The sequence below is a fragment of the Toxotes jaculatrix genome, chromosome 13, assembly GCF_017976425.1.
Source record: "Toxotes jaculatrix isolate fToxJac2 chromosome 13, fToxJac2.pri, whole genome shotgun sequence".
Lineage (NCBI taxonomy): Eukaryota > Metazoa > Chordata > Actinopteri > Toxotidae > Toxotes > Toxotes jaculatrix.
In genome coordinates this window covers 14,062,097-14,086,904 of record NC_054406.1, presented here as the reverse complement: position 1 = coordinate 14,086,904, position 24,808 = coordinate 14,062,097, and the positions used below count along the sequence as shown (strand labels likewise).

Below are 24,808 nucleotides of genomic sequence, written 5' to 3'. Positions count from 1 at the left end.
AAGTCTTTTTTTTTTTTCTTTTCGCCAAAGGCGAATTTTCCCCTCAGTTCAAAACACTTTATTACCACTAAGTCCCATGGCTTTGTTATTTTATGTCTTTGTTGGTGTGTTTCAGCAGCCCTATACTTTTAAACTTGATTTGCCACCTTTAGGCCATGTCTTCTTAATGTAAAGTAGTATTTTTCTTTTGTAATGGAAGAGAGTTGTTTTGTCCAGCTTCATATTTGCACCTAAATGACAGTCGCTCATACATCCGCACATGTGTTTCAGATTTTATCATTCATATGCTTCTGATTTGGTTGCATCTATTTGGGGGCTTTGTGGTAACATTTGATTTGCACGTAGGAAGGAGACAATCAGTGCTTCAGACATCATTTGGCGGTTTGTACAGTAGAGAAGTGCTCCGAGAGCTCGATTGAGGAATGCTTCCATGAATTGCAGATTTTTACATTCAAACGGATTTTTAAAAACTTTGTCTCGCGGTAGACCTCGCCCCTTGTACGGGGGTAATGGTGGTGCATTGAGGCGAGGTGAGGGAACACGCTGATTGCTCTGCTGTCTCCTTTCTCTGCCTCAGCTCCATGATGGATATCGCTCCGGGTGCTACGTAGCCTCCGAGTGGGAGGGACTGCCCATCTTCCAGCATTTCCATTGGTTTTACAGTCCGCACGGCAGAGAGGGGGGGTGCCTCTAATCATATCCAACATGTTTTGTACAAGAAATGTCAGCCAGAAAGGGCTATCTTCTCCCTTCGCCAAAATACACCACAATAATGTCATGTTCGGACAGCCCGTCAGGAAATGCGTTTTTAGTGGATTCTCTGATCAGTGGCCGCACCGAGAGCGGCGGAGGTCACTACACAGGGAGCGCGGTGTGCGTGCCACATAGCACCGCTACAGAAGTGCCTTACGGACTACACAACTATGGGTACTTCCCAGGTATGGGTAAGCGGAGCGAGGTGGGTCCCCAGAACATGGTTTCCGCCTCAGGGGCGTACATGCCCAGCATGGAGATGTGGATGGACGCGCAGAGGTCATGTCGAATGGACCAAGAGCACCCGGTAGGTCCCCAGGTCGCGCCCTGTTCGTTCCCGCAGAACATTAAGGAAGAGAGCAGCTACTGTCTGTATGAGCAGCCAAAGTGCCCTAAAGCCTCCACAGCCGAAGATCTTACATATTCGAGGTTAACTACAGCCGGCCTCGGGTCGAGTTCTTGTACAGTTACCGATGGCGGCGGCGGCGGGGGCTCAGTGCCTGTGCCGGGCTACTTCCGCTTGTCTCAGACGCACGCACATTCTCATAAACTTTACAGCACCAACGGCCCCCAGCCGAACTCTTCCCATTCTCATTTTGGCCTACACCCCACTGCTCCCGCTCGCTTCCATACGCCACCAAACTCGGCTTCTGCTCCAGCCACGGCGCAGGAAGGGAGGAACACCGAGGAGCCCGTGTCCTCGGCAAAAGCAGACGTGCAGCCCCACGCTGCACCGGGGACCGAGGACACACGAGAGTCCTCGGATGCAGAAGCGTCCTCAGCTGACGAGGCAGAGGAGCACGAGAAAGAGAGACCAGCAAAGAGCAGTAAAGGTAACCACAGCTCATCATAGGTGTGATCCTGCACTGGCGTTTTGTTTGCATGCAGGCTGAGTGACGATTTTTTTTTTTTTTTTTAATGGCACCTGTCAAGTGTTGTTTTACTGGTTGGATTACACTGACAAGTCAAAACACGAGTCTAAAAACTTTGCATATACACGTTATTGTTTTTCGCTCTAATAATACAGCTTTCTTTGGTATAAATGCATTAGAAAGGTGCATTTGTGCGTGAATACGTCCGGAAATATAGTGTGCAAAATCTTTAAAATGAGTTTAGGATTATATATGGCAAAGCTAGATCTGCTTTAGTTATCCAGTTCTGCGGTGATGAAGCACCAAAGAATTATTTTTTGAATAATTATTATACATTTTAAATATATATAGAAGCTTCTTTTTAACCCGCTGCGTAAAATAGGAGCCCATAGGCCTGCATGTCAGTGTAGGCCTACATATTTTTTATTTCTCCTTTTGTGGTGACTTACTAAAAATAATGTTTCTATTTCACTGAACTATTAGTACAAAACGTTTTATGTTATGTTATATTTTGCAATTGTCAGCACGTGTCAATAGCAAGTTTCGTGAGTCTAACAGAGAAGCTGTACTTTACGCGTAATACACACACACTGTAATAGGTGCACAATACAAAGACAGATACACACTCTGAGAGGTCCAGATGCTCTCTCTGAGTTTCTCCCTCACACAGACAAACAAACACACACCGCGGTGCCTCATGTTGCAGTGCGTAAACCCATCTATCTGCCATTTTCTTTAGGAGACACAAAAAGTGAAAACACGGCCAACTGGCTGACAGCAAAAAGCGGCCGGAAGAAACGCTGTCCATACACCAAGCACCAGACACTGGAGCTGGAGAAGGAGTTCCTCTTCAACATGTACCTGACCCGAGAGCGCCGCCTAGAGATCAGTAAAAGCGTCCACCTGACGGACAGACAGGTTAAAATCTGGTTCCAGAACCGCAGGATGAAACTGAAGAAAATGACGCGGGAAAACAGGATCCGGGAGCTCACCTCCAACTACGGATTTTCGTGATGAACGAGGTGATCACACTGAAATAGAAGAAAATTGGTGAAATCAATTACACCCCCTTCACTCCTCGAGCACCACCACCACCACCACCACCACTTCCACCACTACTACCACCACCACCCTCCCTCCCTCCCTCCCCACTTTGTCCACATGAGCCATTTCACTGTGGGGTACAACTTTCTTTTATTTCCAGACACGCTTAATGTCAACGCATCGTCCTCTGTGAGCTGCTGAGAAAAGAAAAACGTAGAAAAAATATGAATGTTGGAAGTTCTCTTTGATTGATTCCTGATGTTGTGTTTTTGTATCGTCGACACGTTTCTGTCAGTTCTGTCGTATGGTTCGATAGTGTCGTCAGTGGAGTTAAATCAATGCAGTTAAACACACACACACACACACACACACACACACACACACACACACACACACACACACACACACACACACACACACACACACACATACACACACACACACACACACTCTGTGCCCTGGATGGTGGTTTAAATTGTCCACTTACCCCCCCTTTTTCCCCCACTGCAGGAAAATAATCTTTCTCTAAATTTAGTCAAAAGAAATTTGACTTTATTTCGTTTAAATTGGATTTGCATGGTTTAAAGTTTTCCTACATTTTTATAAGCAAATTTAACCCACTCTGGAATAAAACACCCACGTATCACCAAGGGTAGAATAATTCATCTATGATCATTAGATGTAGTCCACCATGATATAGATCTATTCTATGTATGAGCTAAATGTGTAAATTGAATCTTCATTCACGTTGAGGACGTTTACTCGAAAACGGTGCGCAAAGTGAAGGAGGATTGTTTTTATTGTACATTTCTGTGTATATATGACATTGTGTTTTTGTGTAATGCTTAATAAATTATCAGCTCGCATTAAGGAGTAGCTGTTTGTATTTTTGTACTGTGGCTTTCTATATGTATTTATGTATTTTTTTTTTTAGTCAGTGTATTTTACTGTTGTGGAAAAAAAACAAAAACAGAAAAGGCTTTGTTTCAAATTCACAGTCCAAAATAGTACGTGCTCCTCCACTGGAGGTTGACTTGTGAGTTTTCTTTCTTTTTTTGTGAACCAGCTCAGAAATGTTTCTGTGGGGCTACTGTAATGGCCATCGGAAATAATTAAGATATTAGGCTAGGCTATAAGCCGTCTAGCTGCATGCCCAGCCGGCTATTGTAGAGTTTTATGACTGGCTGGTATATGAGGTTTCTCCCTCTCCTCTAAGAGCAGCTTCAGTCGTGGGAGAGCCTTTCAGACGGAGAGGAGGCCCGGCTCTCAGCTAGAAATCTGAACTGTACAGATACATTGTGGATCAAACATTATCTTCGGCTTTAGTTTGGAATACTAGGATTAACATTTCGGGGATCGGGTAAGTCCATTCATCATTGGGAATTTGTCCATTTTTGCGCCCTGTTGCAGCGGCTTCACTGTAGTGTGTACTATACACTTGTACTTTTCTCGGTGCAGACGAATTTGTGGACACTCGATGACGGAACCGACGACCACGGTGCTTTATGAATTGGCTGATTGTGTTTCACTTGAGGCCCGGATCGACTGTCGAGTGGTTTAGGTAGTTTCATGTTGTTGGGGTCCATTTCTAACTCTGCAACATGAAACTGTCTTAATTGCCCCAGTTACATACATCGAAACCAAACGGAAAGCAGATCAGGGACATGAGGGATGATGGGATTTGTTGGAAGTTGTAGAGGAGTGATTTGGAAGCATGTTGTAAACCTGCCTGGCTTATGAATCGGGCATGGGTGGCTGGCTGCTGTGTATATTCTTAACCATGTCTCTTGTAATGTTTTCTTTAGAATTCTTCTCTTGTTTTGGCGTTTGAGCCCGTGCGGGCATGTGTGCTGAATTTAAACGTGATCAAAGCCGAGCTGCAGTATGCGTCGTGGACTTGGGATTAAGGGTAAAGCCGTGAGTGTTTTCCGTGAGTAGTAGTGACGCAGACACGCCAGACAAGGCCTCGGTTACGACCACTGCAGTGGAGGGGAAGGGGAAGGTGAATGGGGCAACAGCGACCTCCGTGGGCAATGAGACCGGATGCTTCCGCTGCGCAATAGTGGCTCAGACAAAAGGAGGGGAAGGGCTTTATGGCGATATTTAGATCCGCCAGACAGGCTGTTATCTGCAGAGGCAAAAGAAGTGAATAGCCCCTGCGGTAAACTGGGTGAAAAAACACCCTGATTTAGGTTTACAGCCTGAGAGCCATTGGCACTGTGGCGTCTTTTCCTGCTCTGAAGGTGTTTGTCTATTCTAACTTTTTAGTGCACAAATAGGCGCACAGCCGCTCCTTTACCTCCTCCACCCCCCCCCCTACCCTCCCCGGCTTGTTTGATGTCTGTTGGCCAAATAATGTGCAAGTACCAGTGAGGTGATAGTCTGCAACTATAATGCACGTTATGGACACCGTGTTGTCTTTTTTATTCTGTGTTCCTCAGCTGAATGTAATAGTAAGAGCAGCGTGGAGAGAATTCCTGCGTGTTGAATTGCCTGTGGCCTTGTGGGGTGTTGGCCAAGCTCCCCGTTTATTTGCTGGTAATAAATAATACGCGCTGGGTAATATGTGAGAACTCAAGGTTGCTGCTTTGGACATCTGGCGATGTGGGCTTAGGTTAAGGATGTAATGTACATTCATGCGCATACAACCACCTTCAATTCCAAAAATTCACATTGCGTTGAAGTCATTGACGTTTTTCTGTAATACACATTAAGTCTCATTAGAGCGTGAATATTCTGTTGCATATACATTTATGTTACAATGTTATAGCACATTTTCGGCCAAATGCATTTGTGCCAGCTGTGCTTTAGGTAAAGGTTAATAACATGCGTGTGTTTATATGTGATTTCTTGTAATTCTCTTATGTATTAGCGGGCAGTTTTCTTCCTGTTTCTTTGTGCATTTTATTTCAGTTATTTAAAACATTTTATAATCTAAACCACCATTACAGTTTATTTCAAATATGCTGGCGCGTCCTGGTGTTTGCCACTCCTCGAAACATTTTATTTTTTAAAAGGAGGAAACCACAGACACCACATTACCCTTATCTTGTTTGGGTGTAACGTTACACCAAAGCACTGGCTGCTGGCGGGCATGAGAGTGAATTTGTTAATGGCAGTGATGATACCAACATATAGGCCAATACAAGTGATAACGGTGGTGCAAATAACGAGCGGATTAAGCGGCAGGTTAAGGCAACGAGAAACCGGCATCCGCCATCAATATGTTATTTAGAAATTATTTAATACGTAGTGGGCTATCGTGCTTTAATTCAGTCTGTCAGTAACACCAGATTTATCCATTTTCTTTCCTCGGTTTACATTGTTCTGTTATTTATTTATTTGTTTTTAATTATAAGCATTTTGTATCACACGTATTTCTTTATGTTTTATATCGTGCAGCCACAGACTATCCAGTAAATGTTAGTTATTTTATTTGTTATATTGACCAATGGTTTTACACCGTAGTTATAGCCAAACTAAGAAGTCTGAAACTGTAACAAACAAGATAAAACGTGAACATAAAATAGTCCTGCTCCTTTTCCTTTTGGTTAACCTGACTGAAAATTTTCATTTAAAAAAAAAGTATATATATTTTCCATTTTTAAGAAATTATCTTATGTTTGTGGATTTCTTTTCCAGCTATAGGAAATGTACATAGTCCCGCACGGTTTTAGCTAAAACTGTTTATATGCTGTAGTGTCGAGTTTCAGATCTTGGAGAAGCAGTCCCAATTTATCCGATGACGGCTAATATCTTTGTTTAAATCACGAAATTTGCTTATTATAGAAAAACATGCCCCTGTGATAAACACTACCATATCCTTTGTTTTCAACACATTTTGCACAGGCCGACGCATAAATATACTATCTAAGTAAATGCTGAACCGAAAAATAATTAGTTTAGCCCGGTATTAAATATGATCTTTGTCGTATTTCTTCTTCTATTGTAAATTAATTTGATATTTGTGGCTGAAAAGGGGAAAATGTACGGGACATTGGAAGATGTCTGATGCAGCCGAAACAGAGCAAACTGGATAAAGATGTGACTTGTATAGACGTGATTCGAGATCCAGGCGTTGTTTGAGCTTCATGTAGCAAAGTTTTTTTAATATGGTGGTGTTTAAAATGTGTTTTGGTGAGCAGCAGTGGTAGGGTGCTTACGTGTCCTATAAAGTACCTCGTAAAAATAAGGCTTCCAAAAACATACTGTATCGTTCTGGATAACCCAGAAGAGATTTTAACAGCATCAACTGGCTGAGATCCTGTAAAATCTTTATTTTTTCCTCATTCATATTTTCCATCTCACTAAATAGAAGATCTTGCTCATATCTGGATAATTCTTAGCTTTAAAACTGGAGGTTGTTATAGGAGAGCGGGTGAGTATTTAATGACCAAAGGGATTGATTTATCCTTTATTGTTCAGCCTTTATGATCACGTGCGTCTTCTACCCAATGGCATGGCAGCCTGTCTCCCCATTACTAGCCCACTGTAGTTCTCAGTGGGGCCAAGTTGCTACTTGATTTCTCCACATTGTTATTTTGTGAGGCTGGGTTTACTGCGTGTATATGTGTGTGTGGTGTGTGTGCGCGTTTTGCTTTTGCATGTATCTGCTGAATGACTGCGTACATGTGAAAGTATAATTTTTCTGCCATGTCGACATCCGGAACACTGACTAGTTACTACGTCGATTCCCTCATTCTGTCCGAGAGCGAGGAGGTCTCTGTGCCGAGATACTCCTCTGGTCCTGGGCTCCAGCACGCCAGGCAACCCGCCTCCATCAGCGATCACAGCGAGCTCGGGACTTGCACTTTCACGTCCAAACCTCCGGTATTCGGGCCGTCATGGAGTCACGTCCCGGCTCAGTTCCCAGGCACCGTCTCCTCTGTTTATCATCACCACTATGGGCATCCCCAAGGCCCGGTGGGTGCAGATACAGATGGCCGGTATCAGTCGTGGCTGCTCGAGCCCATGTCTGGTTCCTTGCCCATGACCGGATTACCGACGACCCATCACCACGGAATCAAACCGGAGGGTCTGGGTACGCGAGCTGACGGAGCGCTGCCGGGCTCCCACACGGCGCTGCTGCTCTCTGATTACGCCAACGGGACCGTGGCGACGACATCACCGGTGGAAAAGGACGCACTGTCCGGCCAAGCAGGGGACATGAGCGGGGAGGGCGAAGAGAAACCGGGCCTGGATCCGAGTAAGTCGCCGCAGAGTCCTTAATGTTTATACTATTTATACCACATAAAGCTTTGAGGATCGGGGTGCGTGCTGGGGGTGCGCGTCTGAACAAATGCCATTTACATGCCATGAACGTGCCATTTCCTTATGGGGACTGTTAATGGCTCAGCTCTCCCATTGCTATATTAGATAACCTTTTGTAGCTTGAACAGAGAGAGTGAGTGAAACAGGAGTGAGTTTTATTTGGTTGTAGCTGCGTTTACGCATGTGTAGCCATTTTCTTCTCATAGGAGCTTTTTTCCCTTTTTTTTTTTTTTATGAGTCATGTGGTTTTTTTTTTTTTTTTTTTTAACATTTGGCCGCTCAGCACTGGGCCCTCACATCAGTTTCGCACCCCACTCTTTTCAGATAACCCAGTGTCCAACTGGCTCCACGCGAGTGCCACGAGAAAAAAGCGCTGTCCGTACACCAAGCACCAGATCCTGGAGCTGGAGAAAGAGTTCCTCTTTAACACCTACCTGACCAGGGATCGTAGGTATGAGGTGGCGAGGCTGTTAAACCTCACCGAGAGACAGGTTAAAATCTGGTTCCAGAACCGCAGGATGAAGATGAAGAAGTTTAATAAAGACGGCGCACCGAAAGACGAGTGACTGAACCGTAGATAAACAGTATTTAGGCTGATGGTGAGCTTTGTGTGTGAAAGCTCTTATCTCTGCTGGACCTTGTTTTTTTTAAACTTCATTGTCTTATTGTTCTATATAACAGAAGCTATTAGGCTTATTTGTCTTGTTAAAAAAAACGCATGTTGGGCTTCAGTTTGATGCGACTACCTTTATATTGCACAATTTTAACAGTGCCCACTCGTTTAATTAGTTCTTTTCTATTTTTCTTATGTTGATTTTAATTAATACCTCGTTAAAGTGTATTAGTTGGCCTGGTCCCTGTGCTTGTTTGTGTATGGATGTTTCTAGCTGTGTGTGTTTTCTGGTTTGTAGCTATATTTGTTGTCTATCTCTGAGGAGTCACCTGAGCGCATAGTTAAAATGTGTTAATTTTATTGTTTCTCCCTCACTGCTAGAACTACGTCTGATGACCATGAGTTTGAATCTAACATTGGAACCGTAGGGAAAAAAAACTGACTGAGCGCATTTTGAAGTAGGTACATAAACCTCACAAACCTCTTGAAAATGCTAACTGAATTAAAATGTGTTATAGAAGCTATTTTACATGACATTGTTGACTACCTATATGTCTTTCAACTACCTACAATAGCTTAACCCCCCCCCCCCGATGGCGGATTACAGTAGATTTGCTTGCATTAGATATTAAACTATGTTTGAATTTCAGGGAGTAACATTTTGAAAGAGCATAATGTTTGTTAGTGAGAGAAAATTAAACACTGTAGGCTACTTATTGAATACCTCACGGTCTGTTGACCGTCTGACTTTTGGTTCACAAATGTAATTTGTACTTTATTTATTAAATAAAACAAATTATATCTGCGAATTCCATGCACCTTACATTCTCATTTCAGTTTGGCTTCACGACGAAATTAATCACGTTTTTTTTTAATAGTAATAATATCACTAACAAATGTGAGTTCACATATTCGTGCTGCACAAAAAGTCTTTATTGGTGCTAATTTGCATTGCAAAAAAATGTGTATTCAGGTTACTGCTGTTGACTAGAGCTCGACACGCGCATACACACACATACACACGCGATAGTACTTAAGGAAAACACATATTTGCATACTTAAATATACTGTGCGAATCAGCATTTTATTTACCTTTTTGTAAATGTTTTCATGAATTTCAATTTGCAGGGAACGCACACACACACACACACACACACACACACACACACACACACACACACACACACACACACACACACACACACACACACACACACGCAAAAGCATACACACCCAAATCAAAATGCACACCTATAAGTGAATATTGGTATGTGTTTGTGAGTATGTGTGTGTGTGTGAGTGTGTGTGTGTGTTTGTGTTTCTGGATTGGGGACAGAGCTGCGTCTTGGCAGAGGATGTTGTTAGCTGTATACAGCCATAAAAGACAATTACCGCTATAACCTTTTATGGGGTGCAAAGCGCTGCGAGGCGAGAGGACACAAAACAAAAAAAGACATCGAGAGCTTCGACAGCTGAAGCCCAAAATAATGTAGCTGCTGTTCAGCTCAGATATGACAAGGCCTCTGAGCCTAAAGCTCCGTCAGTAGCGCCATTTCAACACAATGGGCATGAACAAGCCCATCATGTCAGAATATGATGAATCTACAATTTTGGATTCAGTTAAAAAGAAAAGAGAAAAAAAAAAGATGACATCAAATAGACAATCAAAAAGCTTTTAGAGAAGAGGTCTAGGTCTAGTTTTATAATATGGCCTCCCTGCGTAAGGCTGGTTCAAGTCTCTGCACGTTGGCGAAAATATTTGGCACAAAGAGATAGATCATACGAAAAGCAGCAAATTCGATGTGAGCTAGCTGAAGAGCTGCAAAGCCTCTGCTCGATCAGAGACAGTCACCGCTCTATCAGATACAGCAGGTAATTTAGTTTACAGAAGAAGGGCAGATAGATAGTTGAAGCCTAGTTAGAAGGTAAGTCGGACTTTAGTCCAGTTGGACTGCTGTTGTGACGCGTTAGGGGACGCAGATGGACCCAAACTTCAAAGACTCGTCCAGAGACAGTGCAATAAAACGCCTGGTCTGCTATACTGTCTGGCATTCCAGTTTTAATGGCTTTATGGCCGTCCAGACACAATTAGGCTGTTTCCAGAATGGCACCCATTTGTTTTTTCTTCTCTTTCTGTGGGACTGCGTTCTGGACAAAAGGCTGAGCGGAAATGATCAGCTTTATTGGATTCTTCCCCCCGACGGGGACGCGCAGGACTCACGGTCATTTGGAGCGATCCTTTGTTCCTACCTGGGAACCTTCCGCCCTCTGCTCCTTTGCTGGGCCTGTGCTAAAGGCGAAGGAGCAATAAAGCCAGCAGCTAGGTTCAAACACAGTAGTAGGCCTCACGTAGATGCCTATATCAAAATGCATCTGGACCAGTCTGATAAAAGACACCAGCACTCTCTTTAATATAACAACTGAAAATACGCAAAAGCTCACTCTGATCATCAATCCTCTAACTTTTATCTCATGTTTTTGCAGCAAAAAAAAAAAAAAAACAAACAAAAAGAAAAAACTAAAACGCCTGCGCACTGCTGCTTGCCCACCCTGCAGTCCCTAGCAGTCACCAGAGAGTGGCGACACTGTTCCACAACATCACACAGATATTAACACTCCACTCTAATGAACCTGCGCTGGGGAACAAACTGTAGTAACATTTTAAGAGTGCAACAAAATAATTTCACACCTTTTTACAGTCTCAGTGCAGAAGCTGCTTCTTCAGCCTGCGGCTCTGCAGGGGAGAATGTGGCAGCCAGCAACTCTCTGCCTTTGCCTTCAAACAGTCGCTCCCGGTGCACTGCTGTGTTTCTCTTTAGGACAGTTCAACACGGTTTTATAGACGTAAATTATTTTTACTAAATTAACTTGTTTAATTACCAGGTTATTGAGACTATCAGGAAATCTGAAGCATTTTCCCTCAATGCACTAGTGTAGATTGTGTAGATAGATGATGTCCTATCTGTATCTAATCTGTACCATATCTGTACAGACACTATCAATAGTTCTCCATGTTCACAGATAATTTAGCTAATAATAATAATAATTATTATTATTATTATTAGCTAAATTATCTATTATTATCTAATAATAATAATAATTATTATTATTATTGATATTGTTTACTCAATGCAATTGTGCTTTCTCTTTATTTTATCCTGTGTGTGTTTTGCAGTTATAATTATTTCCCATTTATGTAACACTGTAATGGCAGAAGTGATACATTATAGAGGAATTATTCTTATTCTTATTATTAGCCAGTGTAATTTAAAATGTTTTTATTATTTATTACTACTGGCAAATTCTCACCTCACCAATCTTATATAAATAATATTGGAAATAATATTAGAAATTATGCTGTTAAAACTAAACAGTATGTCTCTAAACAGCTATAATTATTTGCGGTGTTGGCACTCAGAAATTGGTTATATATAGTCAAAATACTATTATGTGTAATTTCTTTTATGACAAAAAACACGTATTGTTTTTAAAAGCAAGAGAAACCAACAAAAACACTGTAGTAATAGTAGTTTTTTTTATTTATAATCTTAGCTGTTATTATCTAGTTGGTTAGTGTCACCTCTTATTATGTGCGTGTATGATTATTATTGTTATTATCAAAAGTATGCCTTAGTGTTAAGTTACGCGAAATTAAAAGATGAATGATTATTTGTAAAGCCGTGGAAAGGAAAGTGATTTAAAACCATGACTTTAAATTACTCAAAATTATCTTGTGATCAGTGAGATTGTGTGAATTTTTCTCGTGTGTGTTTATGTGTGTGAAGTGTTAATCCCACTCTGCAGTCCTGCGCCATAATGAAATTCATGTCTGCCTGCTGATTGGCTGAGAGAGGCCAGGCCTGAGTCACGTGGTGAGTTCTTTGGTCCAGAGTAAAAATGGGGTTTGGTGTAAATCTAGGGTGTATTGCTGTCATATATCACACTACCTCGTAAAAACGACACTGAGGATTCTGGGCCAACAAATCAGAGAGGAAAAAAAATATGAGTTCTTATTATGTGGATGGTCTTCTTAGCACATATACGGCGAGTAGTTCTCTGTTCCCAAACGTAGAGCGGGCTTCCTGCGGCATTGGACCCAGTGGAGAGGACTATGGCTCGGCTCGGACTGCTGCGGCCATCGCGTTTGCACCGTCTCTGTCTGGAGTTTACAGCGTCAGTAACGCAGTATACCAGAGCCACCCCGTGTTTACCTCGGGCTACAGCCAGGTGCAGGACGCACACCGGTCACGTAATGCGCACGCACTGCAGTGCAGCCCGTTTGACCAGAGCCGCCTGTTCACCGACAGCTGCTGCCATCCGGGGCCGGGACCCCTCACCTCGCCGCCGGACAAACAACACCGGATGTACCCCTGGATGAGAGCATCAGGTATGTTCTGATACTGTTTCGTATATACTAATTCTAAACCCTCAGGTCAATGCTTTTACAAAACATTGGGATGCTTACACTGGCCGTTAGTGGTTCAATTAATTTCGTGAAGCCATTGGTGTTGCATGGAAAGAATCGTAAAACTTTTATTGCGCAACTAATGAGTTCTGCTGCCATAAATTCATTTGGCCAGCGCTTCTGTGTGTTCAGACCTTGCCGCTGGGGGGTTTCTGTGCACTCCTATTACTCTTATAGCCTCTTCTCCCCTTTGTGGTTGTAAAAAAAAAAAAAAAAAAAAAAAGAGAGAGAGAGACCGGCCTGATGTGTAAATCAGTACTCTTGCACTCTGCAGCTCCTTTCTAATTGGGTCTGCACTGCAGAGGCCCCTGGTATTTTCTGAAACTCGTTCGTACACATTGCTGGATCAATATGCACTATTGTCGGCAACATAAAGAAGTCAGGTGGATTTAGAATGCAAGCAATTTGAAACGGAGACATTTCTTTATAATTTTGAGGCAGAAGTTGTTGGGGGCTGTAATCTAATCACTAATGGCTCCTTCGGTTGCGCAGAACATTGCTGGCTTTTAATTGGAAAGGCATGCAGAGTATCAAAGGAGGCATGAGCCAAACACCCCAGCAGGACTACTTTAAATAGACACGAAGAACCTAAAATTAAAACCAAAAAAAAAAAAAAAAAACACTCTTCCCTACTGATTAGTTTGTATCATTGTGAGGAATGGAAAAACATGAGCCACAATTGAGTGCACAATCAAAAGTTAATTAATAAGATCCAAGAAATTTACTACATATTTTTATTGTCAGCACTAGTTTCAACAACACTCATTAAATGTTTAAACAGTCTCATATTTCATACATTAAATTAAAAAAAGCATTTCCTGCAACTTAAAACACAGCTCACGCATCTTATCGCCCACAGATCCAAATCGAAAGCGGGGGCGGCAGACCTACTCCCGGTACCAGACCTTGGAGCTGGAGAAGGAGTTCCACTTCAACCGCTACCTGACCCGCAGGCGGAGGGTCGAGATAGCCCATGCCCTCTGCCTCTCAGAGAGACAGATCAAAATCTGGTTTCAGAACCGCAGGATGAAGTGGAAGAAAGACCACAAGGAAGAACCGGCGTCAAACCCCGGGGAAAATGACGGCGACACCCAGGCTGTGTCCGAGGCCATGGTGCCCGAATCTGGAGACCCCGCTGGCTCCGGTTTGGGGTCGGAAACGGCTGCGAAGTAACGAAAGAGGCAGACACAGAATCAAATCGTTAATGAGAGAAACACATTGTTAAGTATGGGTTAGGAATGTAACTGACATACCAGTCCTGCACTACAGCTTCGTAGCCTGATCAAGTGAATGACAGCTGAAGGCAATTATGTAATAAACATTTAGCAATTATAGTGTAAGCTCTGCACTTCATATCCAAAGCCGAAAGGCATTAAAAAGGCTCCGCATGATAGAGCGATATTAACTACCTATCTAAACTCTATTTTTATATATGCAATACTAAATGTAATTCAACCTGATTATACTACTGAATCAACATTCCTTCAACCATAAACTACCTAATTTTTACCTGCTAATATCAAAAACACTGACGCAACGAATTCAGCATATGTTTAAATATATTGTAAATTAATCTATTCGAGTGTTTTTTTTTCTTTCTCCATAGACAGTTGTATTTCTAAAGGGATCAAATACAACATTCAGCGTAAATGTGCCTTATTTTGAAAGCAGACTAATTCCAAGTGAATGTTCTGTTAGTTAAAATGGCTCCAACTGTGTTTTAGGTGCTTCTTTAGGTTTAGTTAGTGCATCGCTACACTGTTTTTTTTTTTTTTGTTTTTTTTTTATTTAATTATGACTATATTCGTTAGAATAGTAACATGCGTGTTTCCACCCTGACTCGGGCCATCAGAATGAACAGAAATATGTGTTTATGTAACCTACCTCAGATTCCCAGAAAGCCCACATGCTTATTATACTGTAAACAGGAATACTCTAATGTAAATGTTTTGAAATCGTAGCTGTGCACTGTGAAATGTTGGTATTATTTTTCCTATTTCATGTTTAAATAATTTTTCAGGCTCAGAATTTCATGCGTGTTTGTGAATACCAGCAGGCTAAAACATGCATGCACTTCCATTTAGGCAGCATCACATTTCAGTATCAGGTTCTTTTTTTTATGACAGTGTAAAATGAGTAGGCTATTCTAACCCACAATGTGCAAATACTGTGTTATATTTCGGTTCTTAGAGCTAAGTACAAGCAACGTGAACACACACACATATAGATAGATAGATAGATAGATATGAATGTCTTTCAAACTGTAAATGAAAATATACTAATTGAATAAAATAGCTCTCACTTGCCGTTTTGTTTGCACTGAGTATCTACACTCGGTATTTGCGCTCTTAATATTGTGTAACCTCCACAGTCGTGACAATAATCACTGTAATGACGCGCCGGCTGAGTAATGATATGCTGCCCACAGTCACCTGTAAGTGTCGTTCACTGTGTCCAGTGTTAGGTTGCGTGTAATAAAACGTGTTGCAGTCCATTATGAGGGTTAGGTAAACACTGGAGTTGGGGAATGTTAACTATGAGGATGCGAGATGGGGCAGGCTGCAGATGAGGGGAAATTACTGTTGAACTCTGCATTCCCTCTTCCCTCGGTAAGATGGCGCCTGACGGTGACCTGCCCCCTTTTCCTTCTCTCTTCTTCTCTCTCAGTCCCCCCCCCCCCCCCCCCCCCCCCCCCACCTTCCCTCCCATCCAAGTCCCCCACCTCCCTTCCAGCGCTGGGTCATAAATCCGTTGTTGTTTATGAAAATTTACAACATGGCAATACAACTTTACGACGCGACTCGGCCTCCTATTGGCCGCAGCTCGTCACGTGGCAGGGAGCCGTGAACATGAACTTTTTATATATAATTTCCAATAGCGGAATAGAGCTGCCTTTTCATTTAACGGTCTCAGGCTTCCACTCGGCTGTTTTCACCCGCGATCTTCTACATTTTTATTCACCTCTTCCTTTCCTTTTCTTATTTTTTCTTTTTTGAAGTTTAGAGTTTTTTTTTTTCTTGGTTGACGCACAGGAGCTTGTCTTATATGTCTGGATCGTTTGGGTGCCCGGCTGTCGCTCTCCTGACACGTATTGGCAAGATGAGTGGAAGGAGCCCCGATGCGTCACTGACCCCCGGGAGCCCCAGTTTCCGTCCTGGGACTCAGCTGGAGACTTTCCTCCGTCAGCGCCCGCCCGTCTGCACCTGCCAACTCCCTCCCCTTACCTCCCTTGTTTACAAGCAGAAACCTTCATAAGGTAAGAAATCTGAAACTTGTCAGTCAGTTGCATGTGTTTGCTCTCTCATATCAGTGTCCAATCACAAACTGCTTGAACAAATAATAACCAGCTCACTATTTAAATGTTGCGCCTCATTTGTTTTGTGTTTAAATATGCCCAGGTTGAAATCCTGTGGATGAACTGGATTCATGTTACAGTTTGCATTGCTATGATTTCAAATGGCAGAGGCTGCTTGGTGAATCTAACCAGTCTGAATTTACGAAGCTATCAGTTTTGGTACACATGCATTGGTTTCGTGTTGATCCTTCTGTTTTGCATGAAGTCTTTTATTTGTTTGTTGTTGGATTTAAATGGTGATGTGCTTTCGGCTACAAAATTCATTGGATATATGGTGGCCAGATGATGTGCTCTTTGACGCCCTCCTGTGGAGGCACTGGGGTATTGTGGTTGCAGCTTTGCCTGTTTTTGCTGCAAGTGGTCTGTGGTGCAGGCTGGACTTCAGACGAGTCCACCTATGTGTTTACCCAATGTGTTCACGCAGAATGGTTTATTTTGTGTGCTGCACATGTGTGAACGTGGGCCCTGACTCACTGTGCATTACTCTGATCGATAGGATGGCTATGAAAGAACAAAAGATTATTTTAACGATCGAATGACCTTTGTTTGACACACGGGAATGTCACTGTAAAATTCAACTTTTCTAAATATTTCTGTTTGTGTGACTTAGCGAGCCTGATATATTGTATTGTGACACTGCAGTGATTTGTTTCGTGGAGTAAATTATTACTCAAACAACAAGTTCTGTGTGGAGCTAAAATGCGGAGTGTGAGCTGCTTTCTTCTGCAAGATATTACGGGTGAATGTACAGTTAAATGCATCCAGACTAATTTTCACGTCCCATTTTGCATCTGTCTGTAACATTTGTTCTTTTCCGTTTTTTTCTTTGCAAAAAATATTGGTTACACATGATCTACATGATTCTGCATATGCTTTGACTGCTGTTCCCTCGAGAACCCTATTCTTTCTGCTGGGAAAGAGTATGACTGTTGTTTTCAGGTTAGCGATTGCTCTGCTTGTCGTTTTGCATAAAATATCATCAACCAGTCTGTTATGAAAGTGAGCGCTCTGAGTTTATGTCGTGCAACAGCCGTGCGTAACGATGTTTAGGTCGAAAATGATTTAGAATATTCTGAGGTTTTATGTGTGTGCTCTTGGACACACGAGTGCTAGTGTGCGAAGATGCCTGCAGAGTGCACTGCCCTCCTTTTTCCTGCAGCAGTGACCCCTCTAGCTTCGCAACTCCACATATTTGACACCAGTGCGCACTCACTTCTTTACTCTCCTTTCTTTTGGTCCTTTTTTAGTTCCTGGGTGTGTCCCTGCCTCGGCTCTGGGGGGAAATAATTTTCGTGGGAACTTTGTTGCCATTGGCCAGTCATAAATCAGCTGTTGGAACATGACTGTTAAACCAACAGACTCTTCGCATAGGTCTGATTGTGGGCCCACTGGATGTGGGAGCCCGGTATTCACCCTTTCCTCACACCGTGCCTTCTGGGGGTCTTTTGCCGCAAAGTGCACACATACCTGGAACAGAATAAATAATCTATATCTCTGTGTTTTTTGTCAGTGACACAGGATTGGGCTTGTGTTGGGTGCTGCTCTGGGGAAATTGCATGTGAGGGGGGAGAACCAGAGGACAAGTCACTGCCTTCGAAAGACGAAGGTGCCATAAAAATTCCACAAGAAGAAAAGCAAACGGGGAGCGCTGGAAGAGGCGTCTATTTTAAGCCCCGATTTTCTGATCTCACATGCAGATTCTCTCACAGGGAGAGTAGTCGATAGCTGATTAGTGTATTGTTCAGTTTAAAAAATTACGCAGAGCTGCGCAGATGTCTGTTATGGCTTTGGAGTGCAACAACGATGGCACTGCAAGACTTACTTTCAACATTTCTTTTGTAGAATCTGTAAGTTTTTCCTCTTTGGCGTTTTTTTTTTTTTTTTGCTTTGTTGTCATGTAAATGACTGTTCATACAACTGTTTTTAAAATCCTACTCTAAAATAGCATTTAATGTATTTTAATTCTTTTTTTTTACAAGTGGAAAAGGAGGAATAGAAAATCACAATCGCTACTTCTGTGTCAAATACACACAAACGGCCAAATATAACAAATTACACAATTGCAACAATTCCTACAATTGCAAAAAACAAACAAAAAAAAAGGTAAAATGCATATGGAATATTGTTTTACATTAACGTTTGGCATTCTAAATAGCGGCCTCATTTTAACCAGCGATCATTTTTTAGCAATTGATTATTCCATTTTTCAATAATTCCCAGTTTATTTATTTTTTTATTCTTATCTTTATTTATTTATTTATTTGTGTATTTGTGTATTTGTATATTTTCCATCAAAGAGCTCCGGGCTGTACAGCTGCCCATAAAAAGAAATTACATGTTTGTCTCGATCTTGTGTTGACATCTCACAGGCACACGCACAATACTACACAATACCAGAGCTGCAGCTTGGTGAAAATGCTTAAAAGTCGACATGACAGAGGACTCGCCTTTAAATAAGACCGAATTAAGGTCGGGTTAAGCGGAAAAGGCTTATAGCATATGTCTAAGTGCTTAGTGTTTGACATCGTTAAATTCTAACCGACTTACATAGACAGTAAAGTGGTGGTATGTGCGCTCACGCTGAGTCCACATTCGTAGTTATTAATTTTTAGAAGTGGCATAGAGGACAGGCCTAGAATAGCGGTCTCTGTGGCGTCGTTCGATAATGTGATGTTTATTTTTTATCTTTCCTCAAAACATTTATTCATTAGACCTTCCTCACATTGTGTAGTTGTTTTATGATTATAAGAAAAATTCTGGGAGTAAAAAAAAACGCAGCCCTCCTTTGAATGGGCTTTTATTCTATTAACTGCGCAAACTGTTTGCACTCATCGCCTATCATAACATGCATAACAGATTCTGATCGAATTATTCCTGTACACTTTCCTCGCAGAGATTGCACTCTCAGCATGTCACTTGTTGTATTGTTTAGGAGCCCGTTGGTTTTTGCCGCAATGGTCGTTAACCTCGGAATGACCCCGTGTGGAGCCCACGCCTCAGAAAGCGCCGCAGACAGGCAGTGCCACAGTTGAGCCAGAGGATGGCGCACCACGACAATTCAAAACCACCCGAGCCCCGGCTCAGAGTTTGCCCTAGCCACGAGCGCATGGAGGCGCGCGCCCTTCATATCCCACCCAGTATTTCCTGCGTGCACGAGTTTACCTCTGGAGGTCACCAAGCAGGATTTACGACTGGTCAACAAAAGCACGTGATTCTCCGCCGTACCCCATATTTGGGTGCCTACGTAAGAGAGAATCAAGTCCATGTCCCACTCATTTCCATAATTCATCATAAATTGTGCAAGGGTGCTATAGGACGCGCTAAACCATAAGAGCCACAAATCAAGCACACAGGTTTATGCTATTTTACCTCCAAAATAATAAAAAAACAAAAAACAACAACAATACCTACAACGAGTAAACGGTGGAATTGTCAACAAATGAGCTCCTATTTTGTGAACTCATTCTGCGGTCGCTATCCCAATGGCGCGGACTTCCAGTTACATAATTATGGAGACCATAGTACGGCAAACGAGCAATACAGAGACTCAACAGCCATGCATTCCAGCAGGTACGGCTATGGCTACAACGGGATGGACCTAACAGTCGCGCGGGCCGGTACCGGACACTTTGTGGGCAGCGAGCGGACACCGGGCTACTCCCCGAGTCACTCAGCGGCGACAACACCCTCGGTGGAGCCGGTCAGGTACACCCAGTCCGCCAGCAGCACCGGGACTTCGTCTCTATCGCCACCACCTGACCCTCTACCGTGCTCCTCGGTCGCCAGCTCGTCCCCGGTCACCGAGACTCACTCTCAACAAAGAGCCGTGAAAAACTCCATAACGACCCCGTGCTCGAGCTCGAACGGGGGCACGCTGCTTCTCAGCCGGGACTGTGTGTCCAAAGCTTCCCCCCTGGAGGAAGAGAAGCCTGCGGGAAGTGCACCGACAACTCCTCAAAATGTCACCGACTCAACACAGCCTCAGATATATCCGTGGATGAGAAAACTACACATAAGTCATGGTAAACTGCCTTTTTAACGATCTTGTATTGATTGAGACCTGGCACTGTGTTATTGTTTGGTAAAGCTGTAATTCCGATGGTATTATTCTGAAACTTTGTACCTACAAGCGAAACAGGCCTAAATTTGAACATTTTGTGCTTTTATAACGTTTTAAAGCACAAAATAAATTTGCTTTGCTGAAGGGCATGTGGCGCCATATGCGCCTCTCACCTGTTTGGTAGTTTCAGTACTGTCAACATAGACCAGGTACGGGATAATACAATAATATAACATGTAATGTTAAAGTTAGTTAAAATCAGTGGCATATGTACACGACGTATGTATTTGTTTATTATACTATATTCTCTCTAGTCAAATAGCTCATGTTTTACATCCTTTTACTGTGTTAATTCATTTTCGTAAGATGCAGTTGGAAAGGTGTGTTTCACTTTGCTACTTGTTGTTTTGGACGATTTTGGATTCAGTTAAGCGCCATTTAAAACTTGTGTGCCAACTCTGACTCCTTTTCTACCTACAGAAATCACACAAAAATTACGAAACGTAGTTTTAAAAAAAGTTGCTAAACTAAATCTTTGTGAACATCTGGCGTATCTCATGTGTTTTTTTTAATCCCCGCTATTCTTGCACAAGATTTGTCAGGACCAGAGGGGAAGAGAGCCAGGACTGCATACACTCGGTACCAGACCCTGGAGCTGGAGAAGGAGTTCCACTTCAACCGCTACCTGACCCGCAGGCGGAGGATCGAGATAGCCCATGCCCTCTGCCTCTCAGAGAGACAGATCAAAATCTGGTTTCAGAACCGCAGGATGAAGTGGAAGAAAGACAACAAGCTGAAGAGCATGAGCATGGCGGCTGCAGGCGGAGGAGGCTACAGGCCTTGATATTCACTCCTCCAGCCCTGATAACGAGCACTATAAAACAAAAAAAACAAAAAAACAGCAAAAACAAAGATTGTCATATCAACTTCTCCTCCTCCTATTTCAAAAAGCGCAGAGACTCGTGAACGGGCTGTGTGCGGGACAGGGGACACCCCATGTAGCCCACTGTATGTCAAACGACTGTCCCCATTATATTCCATAATATTATTTCCTTTTTATTTCCACCGTGGTAATGCTTATGTGAGTAAAAAAAAAAACAAAAATGCATTATGTACAGTTCTGTCTAGATTTAGAGGAAAAAGAAACAAAATAAATGTTTGTTTAAGTTATTTCTTGTTCAGACGGAGAAAAAATTAAAAAAATAAAATAAAGTAAAAAACGTCAAAGCTTGAAATGCTTCCTACCTACCGCAAATAAATCCAGTAAAAGTTGTGTGATGCACTCAGAACAAAAACAGCCTAATAAATAGAGGGTTGAGGTTGAGCTGCCTTTGTGTTTAGCCTTCGTTTTCTCTGTATGTACTGTATATGTATGTATTTATTTGTTTGATGTATTGTACCAACTTGTCAGATAACTTGCTTCCAAAAGTAGAGCCAGCGGAGTACGTAAGCCTTGTGTGGTTATTGTGTGCGTTGTGAACACATGTATGGACAGAGGTGCCGACTCAGTCTTGTATGTACAGTAGCTGTGCCTTGTATCTTTGGTTTTTATTTTTATTTTTTATTTGATTTTTTCTTTTGTTTTTGCAGGAGCTGCTGTTTGCGTTGTTCACCTGGGCGCAACATCTTAGTAAAAAACAAAAAAGCGTTTTGTCTTTGTTTTCTAGCTGTTTTTATGTGGAGGGTCCCACGGTAAATTTCATTGCCTATGTGTACAACTCCATCGTGATAAGCTTTTTGTAAATGTTTTTCAAAGACTGGAAGTCAAGAATATACTATAATAATAAGAATAATAGTGATGATGACGACGATGATGGCCATTATAATAAACTTTCTACTGGAACGGCAACATTTCAGTGAGTGCACGTTTTTGTAACAATGAGATATATATCTATCTATATACATATAGATATATATATATATATATATAAGATTCGTTTGCGCTTTTGCCACGACTTGCTGCATGGAAGAGAGGAATCGGAGTTTGCTGTTTTGTCCAAAATCTTTAAGTCACTTGTATGAGCTGTTAAAGCAAAGCCTGTCAAAGTTTCCTCAGACTTAAATCTCCTTGAATTCAACAGGTCCCCCCTTTTGAATGAAAGCTTCTAGTTTTACTCACCTCTCTGTGGAGCTGAGGGACTTTGGGGTCCTTGGCCACTAACAGGCTCCAGGGGCCGGGCGTCCCCCTTACGCGCCAGGCTCCTGGGCTATTCCCGGAGAATCAGCTCGACTTTTCAAGCTGTAAACTTTATTAGGGCCGATTCTGGCTCTCTGACATTTGGGTGCTAAATGAATGGGGGGTTTTGTCTATGAATTAGATCGTAAAAATCATCCGGAGCGCGGCCAGATAGGCTCACTGGCCATAAACGGTCACGTGGTAGCCATTAAAGTAAGTTTTATGGTTTTGGGGAGTTGACAGTATATTGCACATAACATATAATCGCACTGACGGCGAGGCTTCGTCTGACTCTCTCTTTGCAGGCTGTAAGTGTTACTTGACCGGTACAGACCGTCTCTGTTGCTCAGTCTGCCTCAGAATGGACCGGACGCTCTCCAGGATGAGGACCGCGTCTCTGGGTAAGTTTCTGCAGACTGGCCGGTAGCCTGAGAACAGTCAGCCTGTGTTAAACAGCCTTATTATTGTATTCGCTCCCTCTATCCGTCCCTATTAGTCCATTACACTAATTTGTCAGTTGTGCAGTGCTGAATACTGGTCTCGGCAGATGTTGCGCAGGGTTGGGTCCGGCTCATGGCTATTTAATTGCTTCCTTCCCCGTGTAACTTGTTTCCCTCCATCTGTGGTGTAACTCATAATCCATTTTTACATGTTGGATAATTATCTCTGTGTCCATTTCCACCCCCACAAACTTCTAGTTGTTGTCGTTTTATTACATTGGAGAATTCACAGACCGTGAGCCAGAAAGTTTCCAAGGGGTGTGTGTGTGGAGTGTGTGGATTTCCTTGATAAAGTTAAGCGCTAATGCAGGCCTACAGATTTACAGCTAGCTCCGTTTGATTGGATTCTGTGCGTGCTGATGACTTTTGGAAGTTGTAGGTCCATCCCTGGAAAAAGTTGCAGTTGTTGTTTGGTTTGGTTGCTGTGTGCGCTCCACATGTTGGCACCATGCTTTAGGACAAGGCAGTAAACAGTGTCAAGTAAACACAACATGGGAACAAACAGCAGCAGGGAGACATCTGAAAAGGAATTCCGTTTTGTGTCAGCCAAGTCGTTTTGTGTTTGGGGTTGAAAAGTTCAGATGACCCCCTCAAAAAGTCACTCTCGCTTTGTGGTGACCTCTTGCCCGGTCAGGGCTTTGGCAAGACCGGTCACCACTGACACTGGGTGCTAATTCCAAAAAGCATGAACTGAAAATTGGGTTAAAACAGAAAACTTTGACTTTTTCTTTAGACGCATTGGTCTTCTCCTTTTGGTTTTTCCTGACTCTTTTTTGCATCTGCTTTTATGAACAGGATTTGTCTCAGTGCGCTTGTTCTCAGTTTGGAATTTCCAGACTAAACGTGTTTAAAAATAACCAAATAATTTGACAGGGGACAAATATTTGTAAATTGCGAGTTTCGGCAGCTAATAATCGGGAAAACTGCGATTCCGCTTTTTGTTGGATTGACAAAACTTAACGTTAAAAGTCATTTTAAGCTGCATGTAAACATTTCATTTTTGGTGCAAAGGCCCACATCACGCAGAAAATGCACTCCATTTTTTAAAGATCTATTTCAAAACAGGTTTTTGAAATCAAATTTATCTATCACTGCCGAACTTTAAACAACTTCTCAAACCTTTTCCAACTGGAAAGCTGCAGAGAAATGCATTTGAATTACGATCACGCTTTGTGAAAAGAATTCTCGCAAAGAAATGTGAAAAGTATTATTTTTTTTTTAATCAGACAGAAATACAGTTTGGCGGTTGCACTGATTGTCACATTATTTGAAGCAGTCTAAACCATATTGCTCATATCCCTCGGTTTTATTGCTCAACACATTTTGTGCATTGTTATGTAAAGCAGTCACCAGCTTAACAAAATACGGATTCATACTCTTTCCAGTTTGATTGTAGACACACTGAAAATAAAATAAGAAGCACAGAAAATGCGGCTATTTGGAAATAAAAAACCCTTGCCAATATTTCAAAAGGAGAAATTTCGACAGGGCCCCATGTGCGGCAAACTGCCAGGCAGAGGGAGAGAGAGGAGCGCTGTAGGTTCATCTGGAGGTCAGCCACAGCACCAAAGATAAATCTGCATCCTCTCAGAGCCACCAGCAGAGCTCGCTTTAGGCCAAGTTCACTGTCACCCTGCTGTATGGAGAGAGAGAGGAAAACCACTCACACATCCACGCTAGCGCGCACATATATATGCAC

At 42.5% G+C, this 24,808-nt stretch overlaps 4 protein-coding genes across 5 annotated transcripts; all 4 read left to right on the top strand.

The window, feature by feature from the left end:
• The first annotated feature begins 721 nt into the window (after positions 1-721).
• On the top strand, positions 722-3,032 carry LOC121192348 (homeobox protein Hox-A10). The gene is made up of 2 exons (XM_041053998.1): positions 722-1,586; positions 2,365-3,032. The coding sequence occupies exons 1-2, from the start codon at positions 722-724 to the stop codon at positions 2,637-2,639; spliced, it is 1,140 nt and encodes a 379-aa protein (XP_040909932.1). The 3' UTR covers positions 2,640-3,032.
• Positions 3,033-7,087: 4,055 nt separating this feature from the next.
• On the top strand, positions 7,088-9,269 carry hoxa9a (homeobox A9a). Its single transcript, XM_041053228.1, has 2 exons — positions 7,088-7,875; positions 8,265-9,269. Exons 1-2 carry the CDS (start codon positions 7,323-7,325, stop codon positions 8,504-8,506), a joined length of 795 nt encoding a protein of 264 aa, XP_040909162.1. The 5' UTR covers positions 7,088-7,322; the 3' UTR covers positions 8,507-9,269.
• A 3,199-nt stretch (positions 9,270-12,468) lies between these two features.
• Positions 12,469-16,157, top strand: LOC121191610 (homeobox protein Hox-A7-like). Of its 2 annotated transcripts, XM_041052838.1 has the most exons (3): positions 12,469-12,940; positions 13,878-14,238; positions 16,051-16,157. In XM_041052838.1, the coding sequence occupies exons 1-2, from the start codon at positions 12,556-12,558 to the stop codon at positions 14,189-14,191; spliced, it is 699 nt and encodes a 232-aa protein (XP_040908772.1). In that variant the 5' UTR covers positions 12,469-12,555; the 3' UTR covers positions 14,192-14,238; positions 16,051-16,157. The 2 variants fall into 2 exon arrangements, with proteins under 2 accessions (XP_040908772.1, XP_040908771.1); XM_041052837.1 differs by lacking the exon at positions 16,051-16,157 and having other exon boundaries at positions 13,878-16,000.
• Positions 16,158-19,755: 3,598 nt separating this feature from the next.
• Positions 19,756-21,564, top strand: hoxa5a (homeobox A5a). The gene is made up of 2 exons (XM_041052834.1): positions 19,756-20,395; positions 21,027-21,564. Exons 1-2 carry the CDS (start codon positions 19,813-19,815, stop codon positions 21,275-21,277), a joined length of 834 nt encoding a protein of 277 aa, XP_040908768.1. The 5' UTR covers positions 19,756-19,812; the 3' UTR covers positions 21,278-21,564.
• The last annotated feature ends 3,244 nt before the right edge of the window (positions 21,565-24,808 follow it).